General features: G+C 31.8%; 1 protein-coding gene across 3 annotated transcripts; it reads left to right on the forward strand.

Moving 5' to 3' along the window:
- Positions 1-27,133, forward strand: LOC108728108 (protein FAM49B). 3 transcript variants are annotated; one of them, XM_018456484.1, is made up of 7 exons: positions 1-511; positions 21,855-21,991; positions 22,456-22,680; positions 23,330-23,664; positions 24,674-24,753; positions 24,856-24,982; positions 25,619-27,133. In XM_018456484.1, the coding sequence occupies exons 2-7, from the start codon at positions 21,907-21,909 to the stop codon at positions 25,754-25,756; spliced, it is 990 nt and encodes a 329-aa protein (XP_018311986.1). In that variant the 5' UTR covers positions 1-511; positions 21,855-21,906; the 3' UTR covers positions 25,757-27,133. The 3 variants fall into 3 exon arrangements, with proteins under 3 accessions (XP_018311986.1, XP_018311995.1, XP_018311977.1); XM_018456493.1 differs by lacking the exon at positions 1-511 and adding an exon at positions 14,606-14,911; XM_018456475.1 differs by lacking the exon at positions 1-511 and adding an exon at positions 20,459-20,537.

The raw sequence follows: 27,133 nt of genomic DNA on the forward strand, positions 1-27,133 counted from the left end.
TTACAGATGTCTTGATTTTGAAATTGAGAAAACATCATTCAAAGTTTTCTCTGATAACAAATTCATCGCGAAAGCGTGATAAATCATCACGGTCGTATTTTAAAACTTTTCTTCGCGAAAGAGAAGCGCGCAGCGGTGGTGAATCGGTTTGATCGATGGGACTGACGATTTTAAACACGCTCGCGTACGTTTGAGTAAACATTTAGAGACAAGGTTGACCGTTGGCAGACACAAGGAAACCATTATTGCGATAGTCCACGGGCACGCTGTGTGTGGTCTGTGTGCGTGATAAAACTTTATCTGCTGCGACACGAAACTTTTTCGCGGCTACGAAGCGAGGATCGTCCTTTTCGGGAAGCTTGGTGGTTTCCTGTCCGGCCAAGGATACCGGAAATCCACATTAAGCAACAAAGAAAAATGATGCGTTTGACTGCTTGTGTACGGGTCTAATCTTGTCTCATTTAATAACTCAATTGTAACAATGCTACGGTTCGTCTCGCTTCGTTTAAAGGTAAATCAATTTTTTTCTCTTCGTACATTATATGTATATCATGCGCAAATATCGTGAGTTTGCTATTTTGAACGAATACGTGTGTTTTGAACGAATACGTGCTGTTTTGAACGATAAATTGTAAAGGTTACGGTTGGGACGTACGAGATATGTATGATTCAAAAGGAAGTATGATATAATTATTTGTGACGATAATGTAACACTCGATATAAATTACTTTATAAGCTTTAAGTATTTCATTTAAAAAATTTTATAAGCTCATGAGATAATTACTTAATTACTTATAAAATAACTAATTATTTAATCATTTATGAATAACTAATTATTATTTAATTTTATTTTATACATCTATTTTCTTTACTTTATCTATTTTCTTTATTTTATCAGTTTTTTTTATTTATTTTTAAAAATAACAAAAAGCATGTTCGCGCGTAGTTTTGAGATTATAAAATTTTAATTGACTAATGTAAATCTTGAAATGCGATAAAATAATTTTTTTGGAAATTCTGTTGTTTTTGGAAAGTCCCAAATTCTTCGTGTTGTTGTGTCCGATTAAAAAACGGATTATATTTTTAAAAACATGTCGTGATAATTCTTTAGCCAGCTCTTGGCTTCACTTTTAAGGAAGCCACAAAATAATACGTCTTTATTCCGTTATAAATTTTTAGAAAAGTAACATACAAGTCGTAATTAAACATTGGATCAGCGATTACATTGTCATTGTTATTTTTATATAATATAAAAAAACCACTTCCGTTATATGTATATCACGATAAAAATCTTTCAATGCTATAAAGAACGTAATAATAAATGCGAGTGATTCACGAACTTGAAATTGTACCCCTGAATAGTAATCGACAAGTTGCTCGATCATATAATTTTCGCTTGAATGATTCGCACACGATTTACTTGATGACATATCGTTTCTCAGTTCCGCAATCTCTGCATATTCAACGATTTGTAGGATTTATATGTATAACACACCTTCGTGGAATTAATTTTCACATAGAGATAAATCCTAATACATCACCTCGGGCACGCGAAGGATAAGACACGAAAGCAAAAGAAATCAAGTTATACTTGATACACGCGGAATTGTAAATTTAGTCTTAAAATAACATAGTGATAAATGATCGATAATATCTTCAAGTTTCTCCTACTCGTTCTGCGAAAAATTTAAGTTTAAAGAGAAAAACTTCTCATTGTCATTTTATTCTCGATTTTAATTAAAAAACTTCCTTCACACAATACACGCACACACACACATTTACTCTCTTTAAGGGGATGTATTACATGTATTTCTTTATTTAAACAAAATAAAAAAATTACTTTTCGAAAACATTACTTTTTTATACATGTATTTGAAAATATAATAATATAAAAATATAAAAATATAAAAAAATTTGACCTCGATTTAGAATCTAAATAAAAAATTATTACAATATGAAGTAGACATTAGTTTTTAAAAATTAAAAATTAAAATAAAATGAGAAAATTTTTATTTAAACTATATAATAATATTGTTAAATATATATATATAGAGAAATAATGAATTTTATTAAATTATTTCAGGTGTATATAATATTTGTTTTTATACAGAAAGTATAAATTTCCCATTCCAGTCACTTTTTGTAGAAAGACTTTACACTTAATACAACCTTAAAGATATTAGAAAGTTAATATAATTACAGAAACAAACCTTATTAATAGAAAATTGATGCACCGATTCTGCAAAATAATGAAAAGGTTCTACATTACTTGTTCTTTTTCTTATCTATTTCGATATGAAAAAGAACAAGTAATCTAGAACCTAATTACTTCTGCCGAATAAGATAAAGTAGGAAACAATTAATTAAGATAAGTAAATCAAAATTTATCTACATTGAGCTAATTCCTGCGGTTAGTTCTACCATAATATCTTGACGAATTAATTTTCGCACAAATACAATGCGTGAAATGCACGCGATCTCATTCTACGGCTGCACATAGTCTTATTTTTATTTTTAGATTTAGCAATTACCAGAAGGTTTTTTTTTTAATTATTCTTTAACGTTGATGCCGTGGTCGATTTCATGATCGACATTGGATTAGACCGATTATATACACATAGTTTTTGTTCAATTTTTGTATGTTAATTGTTTAATAAGAAGCAGATCTTACTTCTATTTCATCAATTATTTCCGAATAATTCCAATTTAATACAACGTAAGCTTTAAACTTGGAAACGCTCGTCCTTCTTACTTTATCATAGAGAATCTTATCCTCCGAATCTTCTGAACCTTTTAAATTTTTCCAATACTCTTCTTTCTTCCAGAATTTTTCAAAGTTATGAAATTCTTCCGGCAACGAAAGATCTGCTAAAGCCATTTTGGAGGACCTTAAAATAAAATTAGTACATTTATTTATTAATAATATATTGATAAATATGTATCCATATCTAATGGCTTAAGAAACTTATTTAACATTTTTACTTTTCGTGCACCTTTGAGCGTCAAATCGAAAAATAGAGATTGTTTGTGATCTTCAGTTAGTTAGAATTTAATTACTCTCGAGTAATCTTTGGTTGATTCTCAGCGTAGATGCGACATTATAAATGTTTCGAAGTAATTAATTGACCAATCGAAAGAAAGAATTTTATTAATAGACTATTAATTAAAAAATACTTTGGAGTATTTGCAGTATCAAGTGCCATGGCCTTTGGGTTTGTCTATCGTTGATTGTTAATACGAAGCTCCAGATCTTTCAAGCATGCGTCTACTTCATCAATTACTTTCGAATAGTTAATATTTTCTATAATGTTAAGTTGAAATCGAAGGACGGTCGTCTCTTTTGCTTTATCGCAGGGATCCTTCAAATCTTTTGAATATTCTTCTTTCTTCCAAAATTTGTCAGACATATTAAATCCTTCTGGCAATAAGAGATCTATTAAGGGTATATTCAAGGTTGTAAAGTAATCTGTAGGACGTTCATGTATTAATACATTGAGAAATGTACTGGCGTCATCGAATCGATTGTCAATTGATTCAATAGTATTGATTTTGGATTTATGATCCGTATAAGAAGTAGACTGATCGATTATTTTCGATGAATGATTTCTCTCATTGAGCAAAGATATTTTCACTTTGGAAGGAACTTTCAAGTACGTTTTGCTGACATCTAAATCACGAAACTTATTCAACTTTTCAAAGGTAGACGACAAATTGAAAGATAGCGAAGATTGTTTATGATCTTTGATTAGTTCAGTGGTATTAATCTTGAGTTTGCGATTTTCGGTTATTTCAGTGATATTGATTTCGGATTTTTTATTTTCGTTTGGTTTTGTTGTATTAATCTCGAATTTGTGAGCTTCAGTTGATTCAATGATATTGGTTTTGAGTTTATGATCCGTATAAGAAGTGGGCTGATCGATTACTTTTGGTGAATAATTTCCTTCATTGAGCAAAAATATTTTCACTTTGGGAGGAACTTCCAAGTACGTTTTCTTTTGCATTTCTATCGTCGAGTCTTGATCTTTGTGCGATTTGCTTTGAATTAACTTATCTTCTTCCTTTTCAATGATCTTCGGTAGAAAACTCGATTGACAGTCCGCGTACAAACGAGGGTCGTTAGGTAAAACTTCTTGCATTATCAGAACAGGAGTCACTGACGTCTTCGTTACATATACATTCACAAATGTATTGAATACTATTGTCAGGAGTAACACCACAACCAAAAATATGTATAATACGGAAAATATGTATAATATTCGTAACACGGTGTGTGATTGAAGTAAATCCTTCCAGTAAATCTTTGTTAATTTTTTGTGTGATGAAGAAAAAACAACAATGTTAATCATCCTTTCAGCCTCTCGATCTTGAGACGCACCGTGCAAGATCTTTCAAGAACATCGAAACTTTAGAGTATGGTATATGAAGGTGCTTTTATAGTTTGGTGAAGCGTATGACGAGAAGCAATAAATAAAACTTTTATCTCAAAAATGAGACGGCGGTTTGTCTTGACAATGATATGAAAGCTTTCTGAACAAACAATATTAAGTGGAAAATGGACTGATAAGTGAATAACACGATACGAACATACGATAAGAACATAAATAAAAGAAAGAATTTTATATTCATTTGAAGCAGATGTTTATAATATTTATATGTAAATTTATAAATATATTTTTCAGTTTTATAAATTACGCGCCGATTCAATTCGTTGAAAATTTTGCAATGTTTCAAGATGCTTATTATTATTATTATTGGATTGACGAACAATATGATTTGTATTATTTTCAACTTTAGTTTATAACTGCGTTTTAAGTTTAATTAATAAACTGAATCGACTCACAGTTTATAGAACTGAAAAATATATTTGAAAATTTACACATGAATATTATTGATAAGTACCAAGTACCGCTTAGACCGAAGTAAGACTTTATCTCTTCGAAGAAAACTCTTTGAATTATTAAATAGTCTGAAAGCTTTTTGGTATACGATAAAATACTAAAATAATAAAATGTTTTCATATTTATCATCTGAATATATAGAAACATAATGGATGTACAAGTACTTGAGATAATGTTTTTTGTTCTTACAGTATATTTGAATAAGAAATCAAGATACGGTGCACTAACAATGTAGTTAGTTACTTCCAACATAAAACCTATTATCATAAAATAGGGTAATTTTAGCTCAAATTTTGACAATGCCCAGACAGCATACATGTTATCTGAATATAAGACGTCTTAAAAACGTTCTGAAACGTCTTGTGTCTTAATTTTGAATATATGTGTTGTCTAAGTATTTTGGAAAACTTGGATCAATGTTATCCCATTTTACACTCGTCGCAAATTTCTTTTTAACTTCCAATTGTAATTAAAATATGTTCTTTGTAAAATAAACTAGAAAAAATAAAAGCTTTGTAAGCTTTTATTTTTTCTAGTTTATTTTAAATAGATGAATATAACTTGTTTAAAGAGTCTTCAAGAATTAAAAGAGTAAACATTTTGAGTTGATAATACTGATAGTATTATACATCAATAAATTTTTATTTTATTAGTAATATTAAATGTTAAAATATTTTTCGTGCTTGGAATATCAATAAAATAAAAATATTTTCTAAATATAATTCGCATAATTCCAGAAATATTCAAAGCTATATGTCGGTAGTTCTTATATTTTTTCAAAATATTATTAGTGCTTACAATCGCCGGTTAAATGTGAGAATCTGTTATTGTGTTAACGTGAAAAAACAAGAGTGAATTTACGTCAAACGATTGCTGCTTCTGTAAACAAAAATTTTTATTTTACTGCGAAGAAAACCGTGAAACTTGAAACTAACGGGTTGATTCGAGCGGGGTCGCATATCATTCGCGACACGGTCGCATCTGCTAAAGCGATTAATATCACCGGCAACGTGGAACAGCCAGACGATTTTCCTGTTAGCTTTCCTACGACGGAGGGTTTGAACTTGGAAACTGCATTTGACGCATAATCGCCCATAAGTCTGTTGCAAATGTAATCATGCAACGATGGCGGATGTTATACTCGTCACTTTCTTAAACAACGTGACAACGTTTGTTTTCTGCGAGTATCCTGCTGTCTTTACGATTCGCTCCATTTCTCTCGATTAAAACATCAACATGCAAATAATCTACGTATATAAAGGATGAGACTTTACTTCTCGATTAAGATTTTCTTCCATAAAATGCGTCGACTGAATCATTTCATTAATTACAAATTGATACTCAATTACAACTTTACACATTTGTTGTTGGCTGTATGTCAATCGTGAATTATTTAATTGCCACATCGATCTTTGCTGTTAATTAGAGCGTGGGCGCACCTACCGACAATTAGCAAGTAGGTCATTCGATCGTTCGCCAGGAACGTAAAGGGGAAAGCATAAGCGCGGATTCATCAACTGCTGTCGGCATGTTTCATCGATCGGATGGTATCATCGAAAATTCCGCATCGTATGAATATAAATCAGGCGAAAATCGATTTTCTGAATGTGCCGTTCAGCTCGTTAATTTTCTGCCAGGAAAGTTCATTGATTGAGATCATTTATCTTATAACGAAAAATATCTTATAATAAAAGAAACTGTAAGATTTTAATATAAATACGAGTAATTTAATTTAAAATCACATCTATGAGATGTAATAAAAATATGAAATTAAATTAATAATACGGCCAATATACTTAACTCGAAATGTTTATTCTTTCAACTTTTTGGACTCTTTTAAACAAGATATATCTATTTGAAATAAACTAGAAGAGATAAGAACTTTAAAAACATATTTTAGTTGCAAATAGGAAGTTTAAAAAAGATTTGTGACGCGTGTCATTATTTTAATTTCAGCATTGGAGGATATAAGGGATTATATACATCGATATATGTTACAATATTACAATATTACGCAATAACCGACGAGCGAGCGAAAAAGGTGGAATGCCTGGCAATTTCGAAAATATTCGAAAAATAAAACATTGCGAAATTAGCGCCGACGAAATATACAGATCTGTTTTTTATTCATGCACTAAACTGCACTAGAACTTTCTTTTTCGCTTCATCAAACATCAAATATATACTTATTTCACTTTAAGTTCCAAAAGTTTATACTAGTTCAGCTATAGAAACAGATATTATACATATGTAATCGACGAACTTATTGATTCGAAAAATACATTATGGATATCAAAGAATTTCAAATGTTTGTCCTGATCTACATTTACCACAGAGAACGATACATTTACCACGAGAACGATACGAAAAGTATCAAAACACTTGTAACGCGAGTTCGAACAGAATACATAAACTATCTGTTTTACATATTAAGATAACCACATAGAAACAACGGTTTTATTAAAGTATCTAAAAATTCAGCTATAGATGTAAAGCTGAAGATAATTTTATTTGGACAATTGAAATAATTATGTATAAGGACACTGAAACTGATTGCTAGGATATCAAAACTTTTTACGGCATTGAGTTTCTTGCATACAACAAAATATTCTCAGATGTGTATCTAGCTTAAAATTTTTAGATACTTTAACAAAATCATTCTTGTTATAATTCATCGTATAAAACAATGCTTGTAAAATTTGTCTAAAGAAGCTGTTGTTCTCAGCAAATTGCATTCCAATAATAATCAAAATTGATTGATATTCTAATATACGCATTGAAAATCGAAGCTTGGACAACAATGATTTGAATTATAGTGGCTGTCAGAAGTTTCCGGTCAATGAGTAATTTTATTATATTGCTCAGATAAAGAATCTTTACAAATAAAGATCTAGCTATACAAATACTTAATATATACTAGTATTTAAAATATCGTATTCTTAAATAGATTATAAGTATAACAAGAATTTCATTAACTTATAACAAACTAAAGAATAGATTGACAAAAATTATGGTAAAATTATGTTGGCAGGAAACTTTTGACAGCTACTGTATCTTTCATTTATGAGCGTAATAAAAAATAATATCTTTCATTGATGCGCTCTGCGATGAAATATAGAATGGACGAAATTTTATCTATTTGACAGCTGTAAGATAAGGCAACTATCAGCGTTACGTCATGCGCTTAATGTTAAGGGTACTGAAACGGATACCATGTCCCTGGAATCACAAATGCAGGCTTAGTGTGTGTGTATATATATATGTGTGTGTGTGTGTGTGTGTGTGTGTGAAATTAGACCACAGCAACCGTGCGTGCAGTCAGAACTTTAATGTTCTATAGTGCCACGCGGGCCGTTCTCTCCAATTACGAATCCACTTTGTGCCGCAATTTTCGATTTTCTGGGTCAATCTCAGCGTAATTTATTGCTTTCATGTTTAAGACGTTCATATAATTTTAGATAATACTGAAATGACAGTTAACATTCCGTCGTATACATCTATGACTATAATTTCTTGAATCTAATAACGTTTCTACTGAATAGAGGCGTACGCTTTAATATCCCTCATCCTTTTAGAATCGATTGTTTGTTTTTTAATTAATATAACTAAATCGATATTTTGAACGAAATCGAATATTTAAATTAAATATTTCAGGCTTTCATTTTGAATCGAGCAATCGCTTTCTCCATCATCGATAAGAAATATTCGCAATAATCGTACATTTTTCGCTATTCACCGCTCCGCTTTCGCTTGCATCGCTTCTTTCCCGCTTTCATTTACAATCAAACGTACGCCGATGCTCGTTGACGCATACGTGCGTACGACCGGAGGGGGATTTTACTTGGAGGTTTCCTGTCTTCGTCCGGGATATGACGATATCCCCCCTGCTTTGCCAGTGGCGTAAGCATTCAGAAAAATGCTGCAATCTAAACTCTAGACTTCTAGCGATCGCAGAGTCGCATTTTTTTTTGTTCGGAGTAATAAAATGTCATTTTTGTAGTTTAAAAGTACTATTTGATAATAATATAACTTGCATTTAAATTTATATGCAAAAGACAAATGTGTTATTAACATTGATTGAGTCTTTATTCACCTCATCTCTCAGATTATTTAAAACTTTTAAGATTGCATTGCACATAAATCGTAACAAATAAATTATATCTTTAATATTCGTTGAGAATGATAATAACATATATTATGTCATTAACTTTACAATTTGCATTCTTCTCTCATGTTTAATTTCGCGAATATTCATGTGCTGTTTGAACTCATAGCCTCCTAATTAATTAGCAGTCTCCGGTATGAATTACGTTTTCATGACTACTTAACTATTTTTATTCTCATTATTGTTTATTTTGAATTGCCACGGAAAAGAAACGGTGCATAACTGTCATCGCTATACGATTGTCGTATAAAGAACGTGAGAGAATGTCTCATCGTTTAGGGAGATGTAATCCCGTAATATTAAGTTGGTAATCAAATAAACAACGATACCAGCAGGTTTTATTAAATCCATCTTTGAAGATGTTATATGGTTAAAAACATTTATATGTGTTCCGACCAATCCTTGTTAAAATTTTTGCGTAAATTTTCAGTATATCCAAATGTTAATTTAATATAAAATAATTTTGTTATTTAAAAAAAAATATTTTGTGTTAAATTTTTTGATGTTCAACATTTCTTAGTGTCAAAATAACACAATTTAAAATATATAGATAAATATAAAAAAATGTATTTTAAATATAAATTCTAAGAGAAAAAAAAATGAATAAAATCTTAATTTAACATGTCACAAATATTAATTTTGTTAAAAAAAATATGGTTCAATAATTTTTTTACTTTTAAATTGTATCAGTATTTACGTGTTTCTAAAATAATATTTTTATATTATTTTCATATTTATCTTGTGTTAAAATAACAGAAAAATTTGGACGGATCGTTTAAATCCCGCGTGAAATACATTAAATTTAATACAAATTTCCTAATTATAATATAAATTAATAAATAACAATCTCTTAATTGTCAGATCTATGAAAAAAAGGAGCAGTCATTTTTTCTTGTAGTTCCTTATTTATATTTTTATCGTATTTATCTAGAGCTTGTCAACAGCACGAATATAATGAATTTCCTTTGAGGACATCCTCAAAGAGATTCTTTTCATCCATGCACTGTAGTGGATCCTGTGTTAGTAGTCTTTGAAATCACTGCCGTAAGTGAGTTACGATATCTCGTGGGATTCCAATAACTATCTTTAATCCGCAAGAATCGTGCAATTTGCCTTTTCAGCAAGTCGAAAACACGCCGTTACTCTCTCTTCGATTCGAAACTGCTCTTACGAACTTTCTTGCGAAAAGCCGGTTATACTACACGGCACCGCAATACATCCCCTCTGTCCTCCTTATTTATTGGATGTATGGAGTTCTTGTTTCCGCTCGTCAACCCCGATAATTACTCCGCTTCATCGATAAACGGGGCAGGGTCACATACCATGAGGGAGGCTGAGACTGCTGAGAGTCACGCTTAGGCCACGAAGATGTTCTACGTATCGCGCGCGCACGTATATGATTTAAAGAGCACGTTGTGTCCTCGTGGGGACTGGGGACACGCACTGTGTCTCTTGCGTGCCTCGATGACATTTTAGCCGCGTGCACGTTTACCATATTAAGTACGCGCACTAATGCGTGCCGGTGTTCGGCATGTCAGGACCACATCAGTCCTTGTCTGGGTGACATCGTGACTGGAACAATGATGCGAGAACAATTGCGCCTAGTTATTTCAAAGAGAAATGGAAATTAAGATATATTTTAATTCGTGATCTTTTAATAAAAGGATAATCGAAATAAATTCGCTGGTTTCTATATTTTGAAAACGAAATGAGTATATCACACATCAATTTTTGTAGCTTCTGCAGCATGCTATTTGTTTCAACAAATTTGATCCTTTATAGTTGAAGTAATAGAAGATCTTTTTTATTTGTACTTATATTATTACAGTTGGAAATAAATTGAACCTTGATTAAGAGTTAACAATGAGTTGTGAAACTGGGCCTAAGAAATGTTGAATATCCATTTAATACGAAATATTGAAATAACACAATTACATTAATGTTAAATTAATGCTCGAATATATTAAAAATTCAACAAAAATTTTAACAAAATGTTTTTACTGTATACAAATGCTATGTAAAAAGTTTTGCCGAACGCATTTTTTCCAAAGATGAAGGATGACAAATTATTGAAATTGTTTCGGTAACTTAGCCTTAAACTACTGAATATTAAAAGGCAAATTATGCTTCATATTTATGAACGAAGTCAACCAACACTGATGGAGATGTAGTGCAACTTTCTTCCTTCTTAGCATACCGTAATTAACATCGAAATTTTAATTATTGCGATGTTCATTAACATGGTAAAGATGGAATATGTAGATATTTTCAATGAAAAATTAATCTTGGTATATCCTCTTTAAAGAAATACGGCCCTTTTTTCTGTCCGTACTACATATTGAAGACACAAGTCACTAACGATAGTTTTTGTGAAGCTACGCCTGATGACATTTATATCGTATACGACGCGACGCTTTGACGTATTTAGATAAAAAAGATTTCCTTCTCTTTTATATTTATTTTGTATGACAGAAGTATTTGTTTTCTTCTTATAAAAACGCGTGTAACGAATTTTTTATATTTTTTGCATGCATTAATAATTTTAAAATTAAATATTTTTCGGAACGTTCTTTTTTAATATAAGACAATAACTTTTGCACTAACAGAAAGTCTTATTTCAACAATTATGAATTTCATTTGTCTATAATAAAAATTGTACTTGATATTATATTAAAAATTAAAGAGCTCAAATTATTGCAGAGCGGCTCTTGATAAATACATAAGGGGTTTACAGTTCGTGAAATTATTGCGACGTATCATATAGATGCGTAAGAGATGATGTCAAGCCAGAGGGTTGTGTATAACGATGGGGAGATCTCAATTGATTTGCTGGAATTGATGCACAAAAAGGCCTTTAATAGGCGTCGATTATCCTCGCCCACAATTTCCGACGATTATCCAATCGTGGTATTGAAAGAAGTGCAAAAATCTCCCCGCAACGGCATTTAAGTCGTCCATTGCAATTGTGAACACACGTCACCGCAAATATGTACAATTGGCTGTACATAACAAGAGGGTTTGATACACTTTATTTTAATCAATTGGAGAGGCTTACCTACCAATATGTATTTTGAAATATTTAATTTAAAAGATATATATATATAAAGAGAAATGTATATGCATTAGTAATATAATATATTTAATATAATATATTTAGACTGTTAATCTTTTAATATACATGCATTATATTTTTAAGTAAAAAAATGAATTAGTTGAATGTCACGTATGTGATATTTAAACAAAGAGAATATAAAAGCAAAACTGACGTGTATTCATTGTCAAATAAAAAAAGGAGCTTATCTTCTCTTTCATGATTCTGTTCATAGACTGGAATTTTTTACTTATAAAATACTCAAGAATAATGTAATATTCATAGATCGAAAATAAATTTTCTAGAATGATCTACTTTTGGATAAAAGGGATTAAGACCTAGTTTTATTTCTAATTAAAGATATTTTGGGAATCAATGTTCAAATATACATAAGAAGAGAATAATTAAATACTATTTATTTTTCATGAGAATCTCAACTGAAGAACAAAAAAATAAAATACCACTCTATATTTGCTTCATTATATAAATTCAAAAATATATTTATAAGGATATGTATGGCTGCGTTTCGTTATTCACTGCAAGTACTGAAAATTTATAATATACATTACGTGAACTATAGGTTTTCAATACTTAGTAACAGAATGCATCCTATGTTTTTATTCTAATAACGCTAAATATTATATTATCATTCACTATTAAAATTCTATATTAAAAATTTTAATACAAATGTGTGATTCAATCCTCTTTTTAAAAATCTATCAAATTTATAAGGAATAACGTTGCAGATGACATTTATGTATAACACAAATCGTATCAAGTCACAAATCACTATCAAGTCATTTATTTTTCTATAGAAATTCCTCTTTTTAGTAATTTCTCTCTCATTGATACAGAAACGCTCGAAAATTCTATTTATAAAAGCATTCTTTATAATCCTCTTTGTTGCGTGAGAAACGGAATCGAACGTCAATTAATTATAGTGGAAAAGTTAATGGTCATAGGGCACCCCCGGCCCTCTTCGGGAGATCGCTACCGCGACATTTCCATGCGGCATGAAAAATCGAAGTCGGTCACGCCGAAGACGTCTGTTTATACGACGAGCGTTGACCCACAAAAGCATTGGTGCGAGCTAGAGCGATGCCGAGCGATGCGAATGCTAATTCGATTAGCTTTCCCCCGAGTGACTTGGTCCACCCCGAGCGACGTCGGTCACCCTTACGCGACGTCGACGTCACCCCGTTGGTCCGTGAAATAAGTAAGTAGTAGTATTAGTGCCGATAGTAACAGTGCAAGGCACGTGGTATCGACCACTCTGCATTTATATCCATCTCCCGCACGTGTACCAATCTTATTATTATCTGGGATAACGGTCTCGCAAGGGATATCAATTCTTTCAGGTCGGACGGTGAATCAATCTATTGAATACATCGTAGAATCGATAACGTGCACGAAACTTCGTTTCAGCTCTCCAAATGTTCCATTGTGTATTCTATTATTCGCAGTTGAGAGAGAGAGAGAGAGAGAGAGAGAGAGAGAGAGAGAGAGAGAGAGAGAGAGAGATTGTGTGCGCTACCATTCCTCTCGTATCAAAGACTTCATTACGTGAAAGTACATCGATCGCTGTACAGAGTATCTTCGTTAAATAGATCAATGTAGGCGTGTCTAAATGCGTGTTAGCTTTTTGGCTGCAATGTTAAATGAGCTCAAAATATAGCTTTTGAATAAATATTAAAACTAAGATATTAGTTTGAGGACTAGCGGCACAAAAGCGCCGCAGGAGTTGTGTGCGTCATCCTCGGTGTTTTCAGAAGAAAAGGAAAATATTCAGTTTTTATTTATTAAAAATTTAACATCAAATACAAATTGTATAATTTTTTAATATGAATAAACCAATTTTAATAAAGAAACTTTTTTCTTTTTTAACTCTATATAAAATTGTAATCAGAATTTCTAGTTTAATATCAAATTGCATATTTGTTCCTAATTTAAAAGAATATCCCTTTATGAAAGTTTAAAATCTTTCTACGAAAATTCTAGGCGCGACCTTTTTTTTGCTCAGCAGTTAAAGTAAAGTAGCCAAATAAGTTCTACAATTTATCGTGACAGATTCACAGGAAGAAGCCTCTGAAATATATCTTGATATCGATATCGGAGTGCGGCTTACAGTCCCCTACGTAACTTTTCGGATCGTGATTCTTCGTAGCCTTCTTATTATCGATTCAATCTTCTTGTGTATCTATTGTCTTCTTCTACGTTCGATAAATCGTTGCCTCGAGTTACCTTTTGTTTTACCGCTTCTAAATTTACACGAGCAATATTTCGATACTCGTTTGGCAATCCCCTCTCGTTCAAGCGCCATCTCGCTATCCTCGCTGCGAAGCAACCCCCATCGATTTTCCGCGCGCGCGAGCGTGCCGTCGCCGCCGCCGTTTTACCAAATAAGGGAAGGACTCGCACTCCTAGCACGAGCAACCCCCCGACCTACAACATGGCCGGCCACCGGATGACAGTTGTTGCACCCATCTCGCGTGCCCGTTGACCCCGTGACGCTCCCACCGGCGTCCCGTTCAGCGTGCACCTGTCGCCGTCATGTGTTCGCGCCGTCGGCGCCGATTACACCGCGATTCCGCGACGGTGAGCCCGTCAAACGTTACGCGATTAACGCCACTCGGGATTCGCGGCGTGTCCTCGTAAATAGCTGCTAGGATTCTACGATTCGAGTTCCTGATGGCGAGCCAGCCGCTCGTGCGAAAGTAGATGGCAAACATCACAACGATCTCGTCAATCTGTGACACTGTAAATATTCTATGCATTTGATTCAGCGACGTTGTTCCTTAATGTTACTGTTTTGTTTACATTAACTTTAAGCATATAGCTGGACCGAACTTTTATTTCTATCCATTTCTAATCTCAGAAAACATGGAAGATAAACATATATTGGTAAATGTAGATAATAGAGGAACTGGCTTTTAATATTCATTTCTACCTTCTAATGTAGATTAACTTTAATCTCGATTTAATTTACTCTTTATTTTTTTCAAATTCTTAAAATTCCAAAAAAGCAAAAGATAAGGAAGTAAGTTAAACCGAGATTAAAGTTAATCTAAATCGGATTTGTTCGAAAATATTTGTTTTTTAGAAACTTAATTAGTCAGTTTTTCATTGATTATAGATAAAAATTAAAGTGATGTTTTGGAGATTGAAATTTTCATAATACTGTAATTGTAGTCTAAAAATTATGTGTGTGTATGTGTGTGTTTGCACAATAACTTTGTTGCATCATCAATCAGTCAGGGAGACGCTTGAAGTTATTGATGTGCAAGTTCTTTGAACTCTACTCGTCGTTTGCGTAATGCACGGTAGTTTCGGCATCGAAACTGGGAAAATTGTTTTGGACGAATTGTCGGTTTATTGTTTTAGTGCAATGATATGAGAATGTCGCGTTAGGTTGGAATTCGCAAGCAGTCTTATTGTGGATATTAGCGTAGGTAGGTAGAGATGTCGTGGAACTCGTTAACAATTCATGTGAACGACGCGGCAAGTGTATTTATACGTTTTTAATTGTAATGCATCAAGGCTGTGAAATTTTACAACAACGCAAGTTTTCTTTCAGCAGCAAATTATGACTTTTGACGTAAATAATTGCTTTCCCGCTTATTCTATCGTGTTTTTTTGTTTATTACAGAAAAGCTTAATATACAGTCTTGGCCATAATTACAAAACACCCTCAAGTTATTTCTTCAAAAGGGTTACTGGTGGTAATAAGAGCCAAAGAAAAAATAACAAAATAAAAAAATTGTTATAAAAACAATATTATTTTTCAATAAAATAGATTTTAACTTATTTTTCGTTAGAATGTTTACGCCAATTTTTTGGGATGCTTTATATTATGGCTGAAGCTATATCCCTGAAACTTGTGGAAATAGTGGAATCCTTTCTATATTATTGGCAATTAAATTGCTTTTCCGAAGTTGTTATTGAAAAATACTGTATATTTGTTTATCACAGATATATTTTTAAAATTTTAAAGCGTACGTTTTTTTATATTTATTAAAAATATATGCTGTGAGAAGGAAATATGTAAATGAAAATGATCGTGAATAACTACATACAAACGAATATTGCAACAGATAGTCCTTGTTTCAAACGTTCCGCATTGGAGAGCACCCGAGGAATGTCAAATGCAAACATTTATTTTACATTGCAGCTCAAGTCGACTATTTACGTTGTACATCGATATTCATCTCGGAGTTATTGATGAAATGCGCTATTACAGTTTAATGGCACAGCAATCGGATATTATTGTATAGCAATATGCTATTTTTTTTATAAAACTATACACTGAATATATTTGAATAATAATATATCGTTCATTATTCTATCGATTCTTTTAAAAATACATATTGCTACTTTCAAAAGTAACACAATTTAACAAACATAATTTTTGAGTTTTTTATTAAGTTTATGAATAAACCAAACAAACGTTATCCATTCTTATCAAAACTTAACTTCATTAAAAAATCGTCAAAATCATCACAACTCGAAAAGGATGATTAAAAAAAAATCATCAAATCATCACAATTAAAAAAAATGATTTTCGAAGGGTTATGTAAGAAAATAAAAATGATAAAAATGATATTTGATATAAAGAATATGTTTTTTTTGTCGATATTATTTGATTAATCATATACAATAGTTCTTTGTCCAGTTAAAAACTAGTTTTTCCCTTTCTATAGAAAACTTAGTTTTTTTAGTTGTGTTATTTTCGAAGTAAAAGAGCGATATATAAATACTTGAGAAATTTATAAAATTCAGCTTTCCAATTGTATCAAAAACTTCGGCGATTGATTATTTTGAGGGAAAAGAATTTCTCGTCAGTCGTAAAGTTCGTGTATTTATAAATTTCTAATATCAATCTTTAATATCAACAGCAGATGCAAAATTTTTAATGATATCAAGTTTGACTGGAAAAACCAGTTCTTTCTTTTTTTCATAACTGTTCTTCTAAACAAGTTTAGCTGCTAAGATCGGATTGCATCGATCAAATTCGAATCGCATCTTCATCATCATGAAAACTATCACCTATGTATCTGTCACAATAAAAATGTATATATTTACTAGTCAAAAATGTATACTAATTTGATAAGTAAATGTATTCACAAGCAACTTAAACTTTTATTAGTAAAAGCGTACATTTTCACACCTGATTTAGTAAAAGTACACGCAAATAAAATTCATCAATTTAAACACCTTAATTGTTAGCAGATATATTGTTAGCAGATATACAACCACATAACTTAAACTTGAAAAAAGAGCCTGGTTGCATTAATTGGAATTCTGATTGAAAATAGACAAATCAGAATTTTCTAGTTATATCCGTTATAATTTTAGTTGAGATAACTAGAATTCTGATTGATATGAACCTTGAGCTTTATTCATTTTTAATCAGAAATTTTTGTCGTTGTATTAAAATGCTATGCCTGTTCGTGAATGTTTAATTTAAAGTTAAGGCTCCTGAGTAGTCATTTCAGCCGTATTAAATCGTGACGTGATAAGCGAAAAATGGCACGTTGCTTTTTCTTGCATGCCATTTGTGAATAAAGAGAATTTGGATGAACTGAAATGATGAAATCGGTTTAAAATGCTTGTAAAAATGGGCCGAGACTATTCTTATCTCCTTTGACAGTCAATAAATAATCAAAAAAGGCTTGTGAAAATAGGCTACGCATGCGCATCGAGTAAGAACTAGTAAATGCAATTTACATGCCTTTTATGATTTCCATAAAAGAGAATCCTAGATCATAGGATTCATAATCAAAGTTTGAAAGTTAATTTGAAAATCAATAAACTGTTTAAGTAATACAGATGAGTTTCAAATAAAAGGAAACTAGAAACTGATCAATGTTGTTATACTTTATATGTTATACTTTATTATAATATTTCGCAATTAAAAACTTTCTAAAACTGAGTTTCATAATAATTAAATTAATTTTTTTTAATTTTGTCCGTCATATTGAATCTACACGGAGAGAAAAGATTAGAAGTATTAGCCATAATATAAATATAGTTAATTCAGTCATATTGTATGCTTAATATAGCTACTATCGTATTAATGTTGCAACTATACAATTATGGATAATCCAATTTTCTTAATAATAGCATATCCATCAGTTTAGATTGAGATTTCCAAATTTTTCTAATTTATATAAATTGTCACAATAGCGTAATTGTACCGTATTACTAGTTGGACATGTACAGTATAATCCTACTATATATACTATATAGTACAATCCTTCAGAAAGTTTGGTTGGAATAGCCATACTATATAATCAATACCTACAAGAGAATATGGTTAGAATAATCATACCATATAATTTTTATTATATATGTGATATTACTATATAATCTTTATTATACCATATAATCTTTATTATATAATCTAACTAATCTTGTTTTAGTGCATAAGTTCAAAAAAATCCAGAAAAGTTCAAAATATTCCAATACCGTATTCATTGAATTTATGCACTAAAACAAGGTAGATCACATAATAAAAATTAGCTATTAGGTTAAGGATCTCACATTTCATTCACTGATTACCAACATATCTCGGCACTGATATCAGTGATTATTTACTGATTCAGATTTAGAGAATATGAATCAGTGAATAATCACTGATATACTATAGTCCTTAAACAATATGAAAAATACAATGTAAATGTAATATATATTTACATTATGCAGAAAATGTCTCACAAAATAACGCCGCAACTTGTACATAATATGTACGTTGACAAAAACATGATTACAAGTATGAGTCATTTGTTTAAATCAGGTTGGGCGCGTTTTATTCGAAGTATATGTATGGCTAAATTGATCATACTTGCATACTCGAAACACGTAAAGCTGCAGTAGGCATATAGTATATACATACATAATATTTTATGTATGCCTTAAAAAGATACTTTACCTGGCATGAACATATTTTAATTTATAAAATCAGCAATTATTTCGAGGACTTAATATTCGTACAATTTATAATGTGCTTCATCTGACCATATCTACTTAGAAATAATCGTATAGTTGCATTTCACATATCGACTGATTAATGTATTTATTGAGATCGCTGTACTATGAATTAACCTTTAATTATATTCGTATGGTTATGAGTCCCTTATGATTTCTCTCCGTGTATCTTTGGATCTTTTATTTTTGACCTCAGATTCGAATAAAGCATGAAAAAAACAGTATGATTGGTCTACACAAAAATTTGATGATGTCAACCAGATTAAATAATAAAATATGGAACAATTATTTATGTGGTTGCTTGAACCATAGTACAATGATTAGGTTGGGTTATGTTGCAGCAATGATGGCATTTCACATATACATATTTTTAATTGTAAGCGTGGTGAGTCGCTTTTGCATTTTGAAATTGCAACTTAATTTATAGCATAATGTAACAAGAAATTAATTCTTATTAATAATTTAATTCCTATTACATCATGCTTTATAATATATGATTGACGTAACTATACGGATATATAACTTATCCATAGTAAATGATCCCCCAACCAAGTTTTGGTTGTCACAACCAGATCACGCCTAACTACATTGATGTAGTTGACACATCAAAGTAAATAAATCGTATCAATCATACACATTTCTATCATATAAAGATAACTAGGATGATGTTTCTATATTGCTCACAACTAAATATTTTTAGTTATGTGAACTATATCTTTTTTTTTCAGTGTAGCATTATCAAATTACTCCATAGGCTAAATTTCATAAAAATTGTACATTATAAAAGGAAGTGACTTCAAATTTACTAAAATATATACTATTATTGTGACAGATGACTCGCAATGTTATGCTTTGTTAAATGTGTTATGTGTTGTAGCAAATGTATAAATTTTAATAATTGAATATATTTATATTAGGAATAACAGATATTCTTATTTGTAGTTGACACTTTTCTTAAATTTTACATAAATGCATATGGACTAGTAAGTGTAGAATATATTTACTAAATTTCACGCTTTTACTGTGACATATCCATACGAATCAGAAACTTCAGCATTCCAGTCTTTGCGCAATATACGATCATTTTCCCCGAGAGAAACCGAGAGGCTCGACGACCGAAGATGACGAGCGCGAAACGTACTTTCGGGCTGAAAATAACGCCGCCGGCACGACGGAACGGGATGGAATCTCGCCGTTCGCAATTTTAGAAGCTGTAAAGCCGATCACAAGTCCTCTTGCACGCTGCAAGTGACAAGGGCGAACTCGGTTCTCCCAGACGTGGTTGCTCTCTCGTTCGCGCGGCGTAAAACGTAATCGCGACGTTCCCACGTGAGTCAGCGTTAGATCTCGGTGTCCTCGGCGCAAACAGCTAAATGGAACCCCTTCGCGAACGCTTCAGGTGAGGGAGGGTTGATCCCTTCGCTGTAAATGATCAACGAGATTCATCTCCCAGTCGACGAGTTCGCAGAATCCATTTGTTCCGCGGTTATCGATGCGGATACGCGTTAATCCGAGTCGTCTAGGCGTGCGCGTATGTCGCCTATCCGGAATTAATGGTTCGATATATATATGTGTATATATATATATATACATACGTTCCGAGTGAATATATACGCTCAAACTACAGTCTGAAATTTCAATTTCATTGTAGTCTCGGACTGGTGACAAGTTACCACTCGTCGCGTCGGTTTCAACCTCAAGCAGAAACTCAATCACATTATCTTTCAAGTACTCTGCAAGTACCTGTGAGATATAAACCTGTGAGATGTTTTTGTTCTTTTTGCAAGAAAAGCAATTACAAATTGTGTTACAATTGTTTGTTATGATATGCGGGATGTTCTAAAGAATTTCCGGGCTTAATTTCAGTGCTTCTAACATCTTTCGAATCGAGTTTTTTTTAAACGGGATTCTAATAACTACATAAATTATTAATGCATTTTCCGTAATCCGCCTTAAATTTATCCATATAATATGGAGCAATAGACCTTATTATATATGTACGGAGTATTGCATTAATATGTATATATATTAGGCATTACGATGGATTGCTCGGTAGATTTTCTGAAGTCTGTCATAATTGGAACGTTGCAAACTTTATTGGTATAAAGGCGCGTGAACCACTCAATCAGTAAGTTTAACGGTATATGATATACCTACGCCGTCATTACGTACTGAACTGTGCCTACCTATGCAAAGTCTGTCGCGCAACTGTCTAATATATTACTGCAATACCCTGTACATACATATATTTCAGAAGTTTACTTTATACAATAGCATTTGTTTTCATTCGTTATATCACTATGAGACATAATAAGAATAGACTGCTCATTCTTATGAAGTTGTCACTATACTATATATTATGGTTTAAAAGGAGTGAGGTAGCTTGAATTATAATCTTTCTCTCTTTGTCTTTTTTCTCTCTTTCTCTCAAGTATTGAAGATGTTGATAGAATTATTGAAGAGAAATACTGATACGTTCAATTATTTCTAAGGAGCACTGATGCTAAAATCAGAGAATGTGCAGTCTATGCCTACGTCTATGATCTGTAGGCATAAATTGTCTCTAAATTGATCAAAATAACTAATAACTAATAATTTTTTTATATTTTTGAATAATGTTGTAACATTAGTGCCACAGTTTGTTCGATTAAATGATGATTTGTGTCGAATCACAAGAAAACTCGCAACATGTAAACCGAATTGCTTTGACTTGCAGATGCCTTTCACGTTGTAAAGTGACTCTCATCGAAAGAAGCTATACACTTACGATGGGTAAGCTTTTGAGTCTTTTGGCTCGAGATGAGTCTACCTGTTGCACCCCTCAGAAGTATGATGTCTTCTTGGATTTCGAAAGTGAGTCGTACATAAATATATTTCGTGAAGAGTTTTAATTTTAATTATAAGTGCATTTTTTCGCGTTATTTGCTGTGTACTAATATTTTCCGTAATATATATAATATAATCCGATTCTATTATACATATATATTTGATGAAATTGTATAACCTTGGCCATAAGTATAAAGCATCTTCAATTTATTGTATTTTCTTAGAAGATTGTAATAAAATTCAAAGAAAAATTAACAAACTATTGAAATTATTACTTACTTAATTATTTGTTAGACAGAATATTTACATCTCTTTATGGGAATGCTTTATACTTTTGGTCAAAGCTGTACAATACAATGTACGATTCCACGTGATAAAGAAATAAATGGATCTTCCATAATATCGAAATGTAACAAAAGCTTTTGTATAACAAAGAGACATACATATGTTGTTTGATAATTATCGATTTGTCGTATTTGTCTGTTCCACAGATGCACAACCGTCGGACATCGAACGCGAAACGTTCGAGGCGGTGCAAAGAGTGCTGAAAAATTCAGAGTCCATTTTAGAGGAGATACAATGTTACAAAGGAGCCGGGAAAGAAATCAGAGAGGCGATCTCGGCACCCACGGAGGAATGTCAACGAAAAGCATACCTAACCGTGGCACCTCTTGTAGCGAAACTCAAACGATTCTACGAGTTTTCCTTGGAACTCGGTACGCTCGATTAATCATATTAACGATAAGTTTTTTATAGGTAGCGATGTTACACTTTACTCCTTGGAAACTTGATATCGAATATTGGAAAAACTTCTTCCTGTACCCGCGGAATGCTATTAGCCATATTTGTGGTATAAGTTAATTATGATAGATACTGGTGGTTATCGGAAGTATAAAATGTGGAAAACAGCATTTTAGAACAAAACTGATTTTTACATTCGGTATATTTATTTTTAATGAATATTTTTTTAATAAAAACGTGTAAAGTAGATTAATATCAAAAGTGTAATATTTAGGTTTCTGCATTTTTATATTTTGATGTTTATTAATTATCCTAGTAAAGTTAATACGAGAAAAACAGAGAGAGAGAGAGAGAGAATGTGTAAAAAAATTATTAATTAGCTATTTATTTGTTTCTTATGACTACCAATTCTTGATATTATAACATTTTATATATTGTTAATTTTCGTACTTGCTTACTTTTAGACTACATAATATTACGTAATAAGCTACATAATAATACATGTATTAATATTGATTAATTACTGCATGTAGCTTGTTTAAAATTGCAAACAACATTTTCATTTTACATAAATGAATTTGGATTAAGTTCGATAATAATTTTTATTTGTTTTTATTTATGTAGAAAGGATCGTACCGAAAATTCTGGGACAATTATGCTCGGGAAACCTTTCACCGACGCAACATCTGGAAACGCAACAGGCACTAGTGAAGCAATTGGCGGAGATATTGGAATTTGTACTGAAGTTCGACGAGTATAAAATGAAAACGCCGGCGATTCAGAATGACTTCAGCTACTATCGTAGAACATTGACGAGGGCATCGCTGACGTGTCAGGACAACGCCGAAAAGGACCTAGTTGTTGGGAATGAACTCGCTAACCGAATGTCCTTGTTTTACGCCCACGCGACACCCATGCTTCGAGTTCTGAGTCACGCGACCATTACTTTCTTGATGGACGTAAGTGGTATCGCCTCTCTACATTGTTCCCGTCCGCACGACCTCCCATTGTTATCCGGACAATTATTGATCCGACCAGATGCTAACTGATGGCAATTAGACGAAATTCTGCGGTTATCCAGGCGGTTTCTCGGTTTATCCCTTAATCATTCCGATCAATTGAAGAAGTAAATCTAGATTCTATAATTCTGTTTTCGTAACATTATTTGTTTCATCGCAATTTAAATCAGATATAATAATTTTTGATCGATCAATGTATCTAAGAACATCGAATTTATTATTTGTTAATGATTTCTCAAGTGGATTTATATTAATAATTATGTGTAAAGAAATATAAAATTTATATACATATATAAATATATATATATATATAAGATTGACTAATAAACAATTCAATTTTATCTTCTATGTTATGAAATAGAGGAGAAATATAAAGAATAGCATCAACATTTTAAATCCTATCTATTTTATTTGAAATTTTTTCAAGACTCTTCTATTAATTATCTTGACACATTTCTCAACACTGTTGCAATGAATCGTGAACTTTCATTCGTATTGATTGCGATGACAAATAACCGTTACGTGATCGACATGCGATGTAATGGCAAGACGGACAGAGAAAAAAAAAATTGTCGACGATAATAATGGCTCTGCTGAACTGGAAAATTGACAGGTATTCTAGCCTGCGATTTAAATTACCCGAGCTCTATATAGACCATATCGTCAGACAAATAAACGTGGTACGGATGTATACGCGAGCCTGATATAACATGAAAGTTTTTAATTAAAATCGATAACGAAACAATAATTTAATATTTGAGTACTACCTTCAATTTGTGCAAATATTCATGATAACATAATACTTTTAAAAGCGAGCCTTTCAATAAATATAAAAAAATTTGTATTCAGAATATTTGTAAATTCGGGAGCAAAATTGTCACGATATTATACGTTTATTCTCATAATTTTTAATTATTATACTCATAAAGCTATGGTTTTTTATTTTTAGAACGAAGACATAGCCAGGGAAAACATTACAGAAACGCTTGGTACAATGGCAAAAGTGTGTCTTCGAATGTTGGAAAACCCGTAAGTATCTATTTATTTCCATCAGTATGCAAAGAGAAGAGAATTGTCTTAAGAGAGCAGAAATTTCTTCGCGAAGCTAATTTGGGAAATATCTTCTACTAGGAATCTGTTGGCGCAATTCCAACGAGAGGAGACTCAGCTCTTCGTCTTGAGGGTTATGGTAGGTTTGGTGATTCTCTATGATCATGTACATCCCCAAGGTGCCTTTGTAAAGGGTTCGAACGTGGATGTAAGTATAAAAAAATTTTGTAGTAATGTTTTAGAAAAAAGATTTGTTAACTAACGTTAACAATCCTGATTTTGTTTTTTATATTATATTTTATATATGTATAAATAATACAACTTTCCTACAAAATCGTCAATAACATCACTTTGGTGAAAATAATTCTTATAATACCAATCTCGTATTTTTAAGAATTTGTCATATTTTAAATTTCTGAAAATTAAAAAAGATCTTAAACTTAGATTTGATAAATTTCTTTTAAAAATTATAGATTGAGAAATTTTGAAAATCTTAGACAAGTCTTCTATTCAGAATTTACATATGAAGAATACCAGAAAAATATATTCTTCGTTAGCACTTCTGATGAATGTTTCTTTTTTTTTAAATTCGAGAAATGAAGGTTTCTCATTGTATAATTTCTGAAAGAAACTTAAAATTTGAAAAAAAAAAAAACTAAATTTTTCGTCACAAATTTAAAATATGACAAAATTCTTAAAAATATAATGAGGTATTATAAAGGAATTTCTTTACTAGAGAAATATTATTGATAGCTTTGTAAATATTTATTGTAAAAAGTTACAAATAAGAATCTCCTATCGTCTGTGCATTCCTTCGATCTTATGTATGGTCCAAATCTAACAGGTCAAAGGCTGTGTGAAACTATTAAAGGACCAGCCGCCTTGTAAAAGTGAGGGCCTTCTGAACGCCCTCCGCTATACCACGAAACACTTGAACGAGGAAAACACGCCGAAGAATATAAAGAATTTGCTCGCAGCATGATTACCGAAGCAACGCGGTTGTTGCATCAGAAGCTGAGACTACCGACCGCACTTCCTTGCAGATATTTCTCAAATGGTATCGTTTCGAACGACCGTTTTTGTTAATTCCGTGCTTAAAGTGCAATCCGCATCAGACTTCTTTCTTGCATGCGTCTGACAAATAGCGGACCATACGCGTGTCCTCGATAAAGCTCTATGTCGAAAGCTGCCCGAAAACTGCCGAGACAGTTGAAGTCTTCGAACAACAATCATTAAGTGACACGATAACGTAACGATCGATTTTGGCAGAACGATCATTGCGCGTTTCTTTTATTTTCCTGCTATCTCTTCTGAGGAGTACATATATGTGCGATTATTACTATTCTAAAAAAATTATTACTGATATTACTATTAAACGTTGCGAAGCAACTATTGCCGAGGCATTGTCAAATCTTGGCAAAACTTCCACGCTTTCATTATTTTGATTAAATATTCGTTGCCATTAATATTTCCCAATAGCAAATCCCGCAGGACCTCAGTTTGCGAAATTTTCCAACGACAAAGAAAGTTAGATAGAATAAAGCTACAATAGATTTTTATGATAACAGATTGTTCCTCGTAGTAATGTTTCCCTTGCAGCGTTCCAACCAAAATCGTCTATTGACATGATTTCCGGCCGAACGGGTTGAAAAGTTAATTAGAGCATATCATAGTGTATTTAAGATAACGTGGATTACGGAAGTGTTACGAAGAGAGCTTTAATCACGTTATGGATATTATGGAGATTTTTAGCTCTTGTTTTCTTTGTTGAACGGCGAGCGAGAGGGTGGATTGTGAAACTGTGAATTGCAGAGTCGAATATTGCCGAATCACCGAGTATAATCGATAATTTTATCGGTGAAAAACCAATATTTGGAAAGTATTAAATATTATATTTGTACGCGATCTGGATTAATTAAAATCTAAAGTCACACATTTTGTAATCTTTTCGTATACACGCGATTGAAGGTTATAATAAGGAAACCAAAGATGTGTGTGTGCTTTTAGTGTATAAAGAAGCTATGAGAACATCAAAGATGTGATTTATTATTATTATTATATTATTATTGTATTATTATTATTATTAATATTCTCATAACGAGCGATGCAACAAAATTTTATTTATAGTAATTAGTAATTAGAACTCACATGTAACCGCGATATATTTCAGCGGTATTACGTCATTATTTATATATTGATACAAAAATATTTCCGTCTATGTGCAAATAGTCATCGCACAACATTATAATGTTTTGTCCTTTTAACATCGATGTAATTTTTTTATCAACCATTTTAAGTTGTAGATTTTGTTGCTTCAAGAATTATGTTATCGTTTCTTAATATTCTTAATTAATTATAA

The sequence above is a fragment of the Mycetomoellerius zeteki genome, unplaced genomic scaffold (genome assembly GCF_001594055.1).
Source record: "Mycetomoellerius zeteki isolate Tzet28-1 unplaced genomic scaffold, Tzet1.0 scaffold113, whole genome shotgun sequence".
Classification (NCBI taxonomy): Eukaryota; Metazoa; Arthropoda; class Insecta; order Hymenoptera; family Formicidae; genus Mycetomoellerius; species Mycetomoellerius zeteki.

What these genes read in the sequence shown, in the direction of transcription:
- LOC108728108 (XM_018456475.1), top strand. Translation starts at nt 20,512, where the DNA reads ATGGAACCCCTTCGCGAACGCTTCAG. An exon ending in CCCCTTCGCGAACGCTTCAG is followed by an intron (nt 20,538 to 21,854) that starts GTGAGGGAGGGT and finishes TTTGACTTGCAG; the next exon opens with ATGCCTTTCACGTTGTAAAG. An exon ending in CGAGTTTTCCTTGGAACTCG is followed by an intron (nt 22,681 to 23,329) that starts GTACGCTCGATT and finishes TTATTTATGTAG; the next exon opens with AAAGGATCGTACCGAAAATT.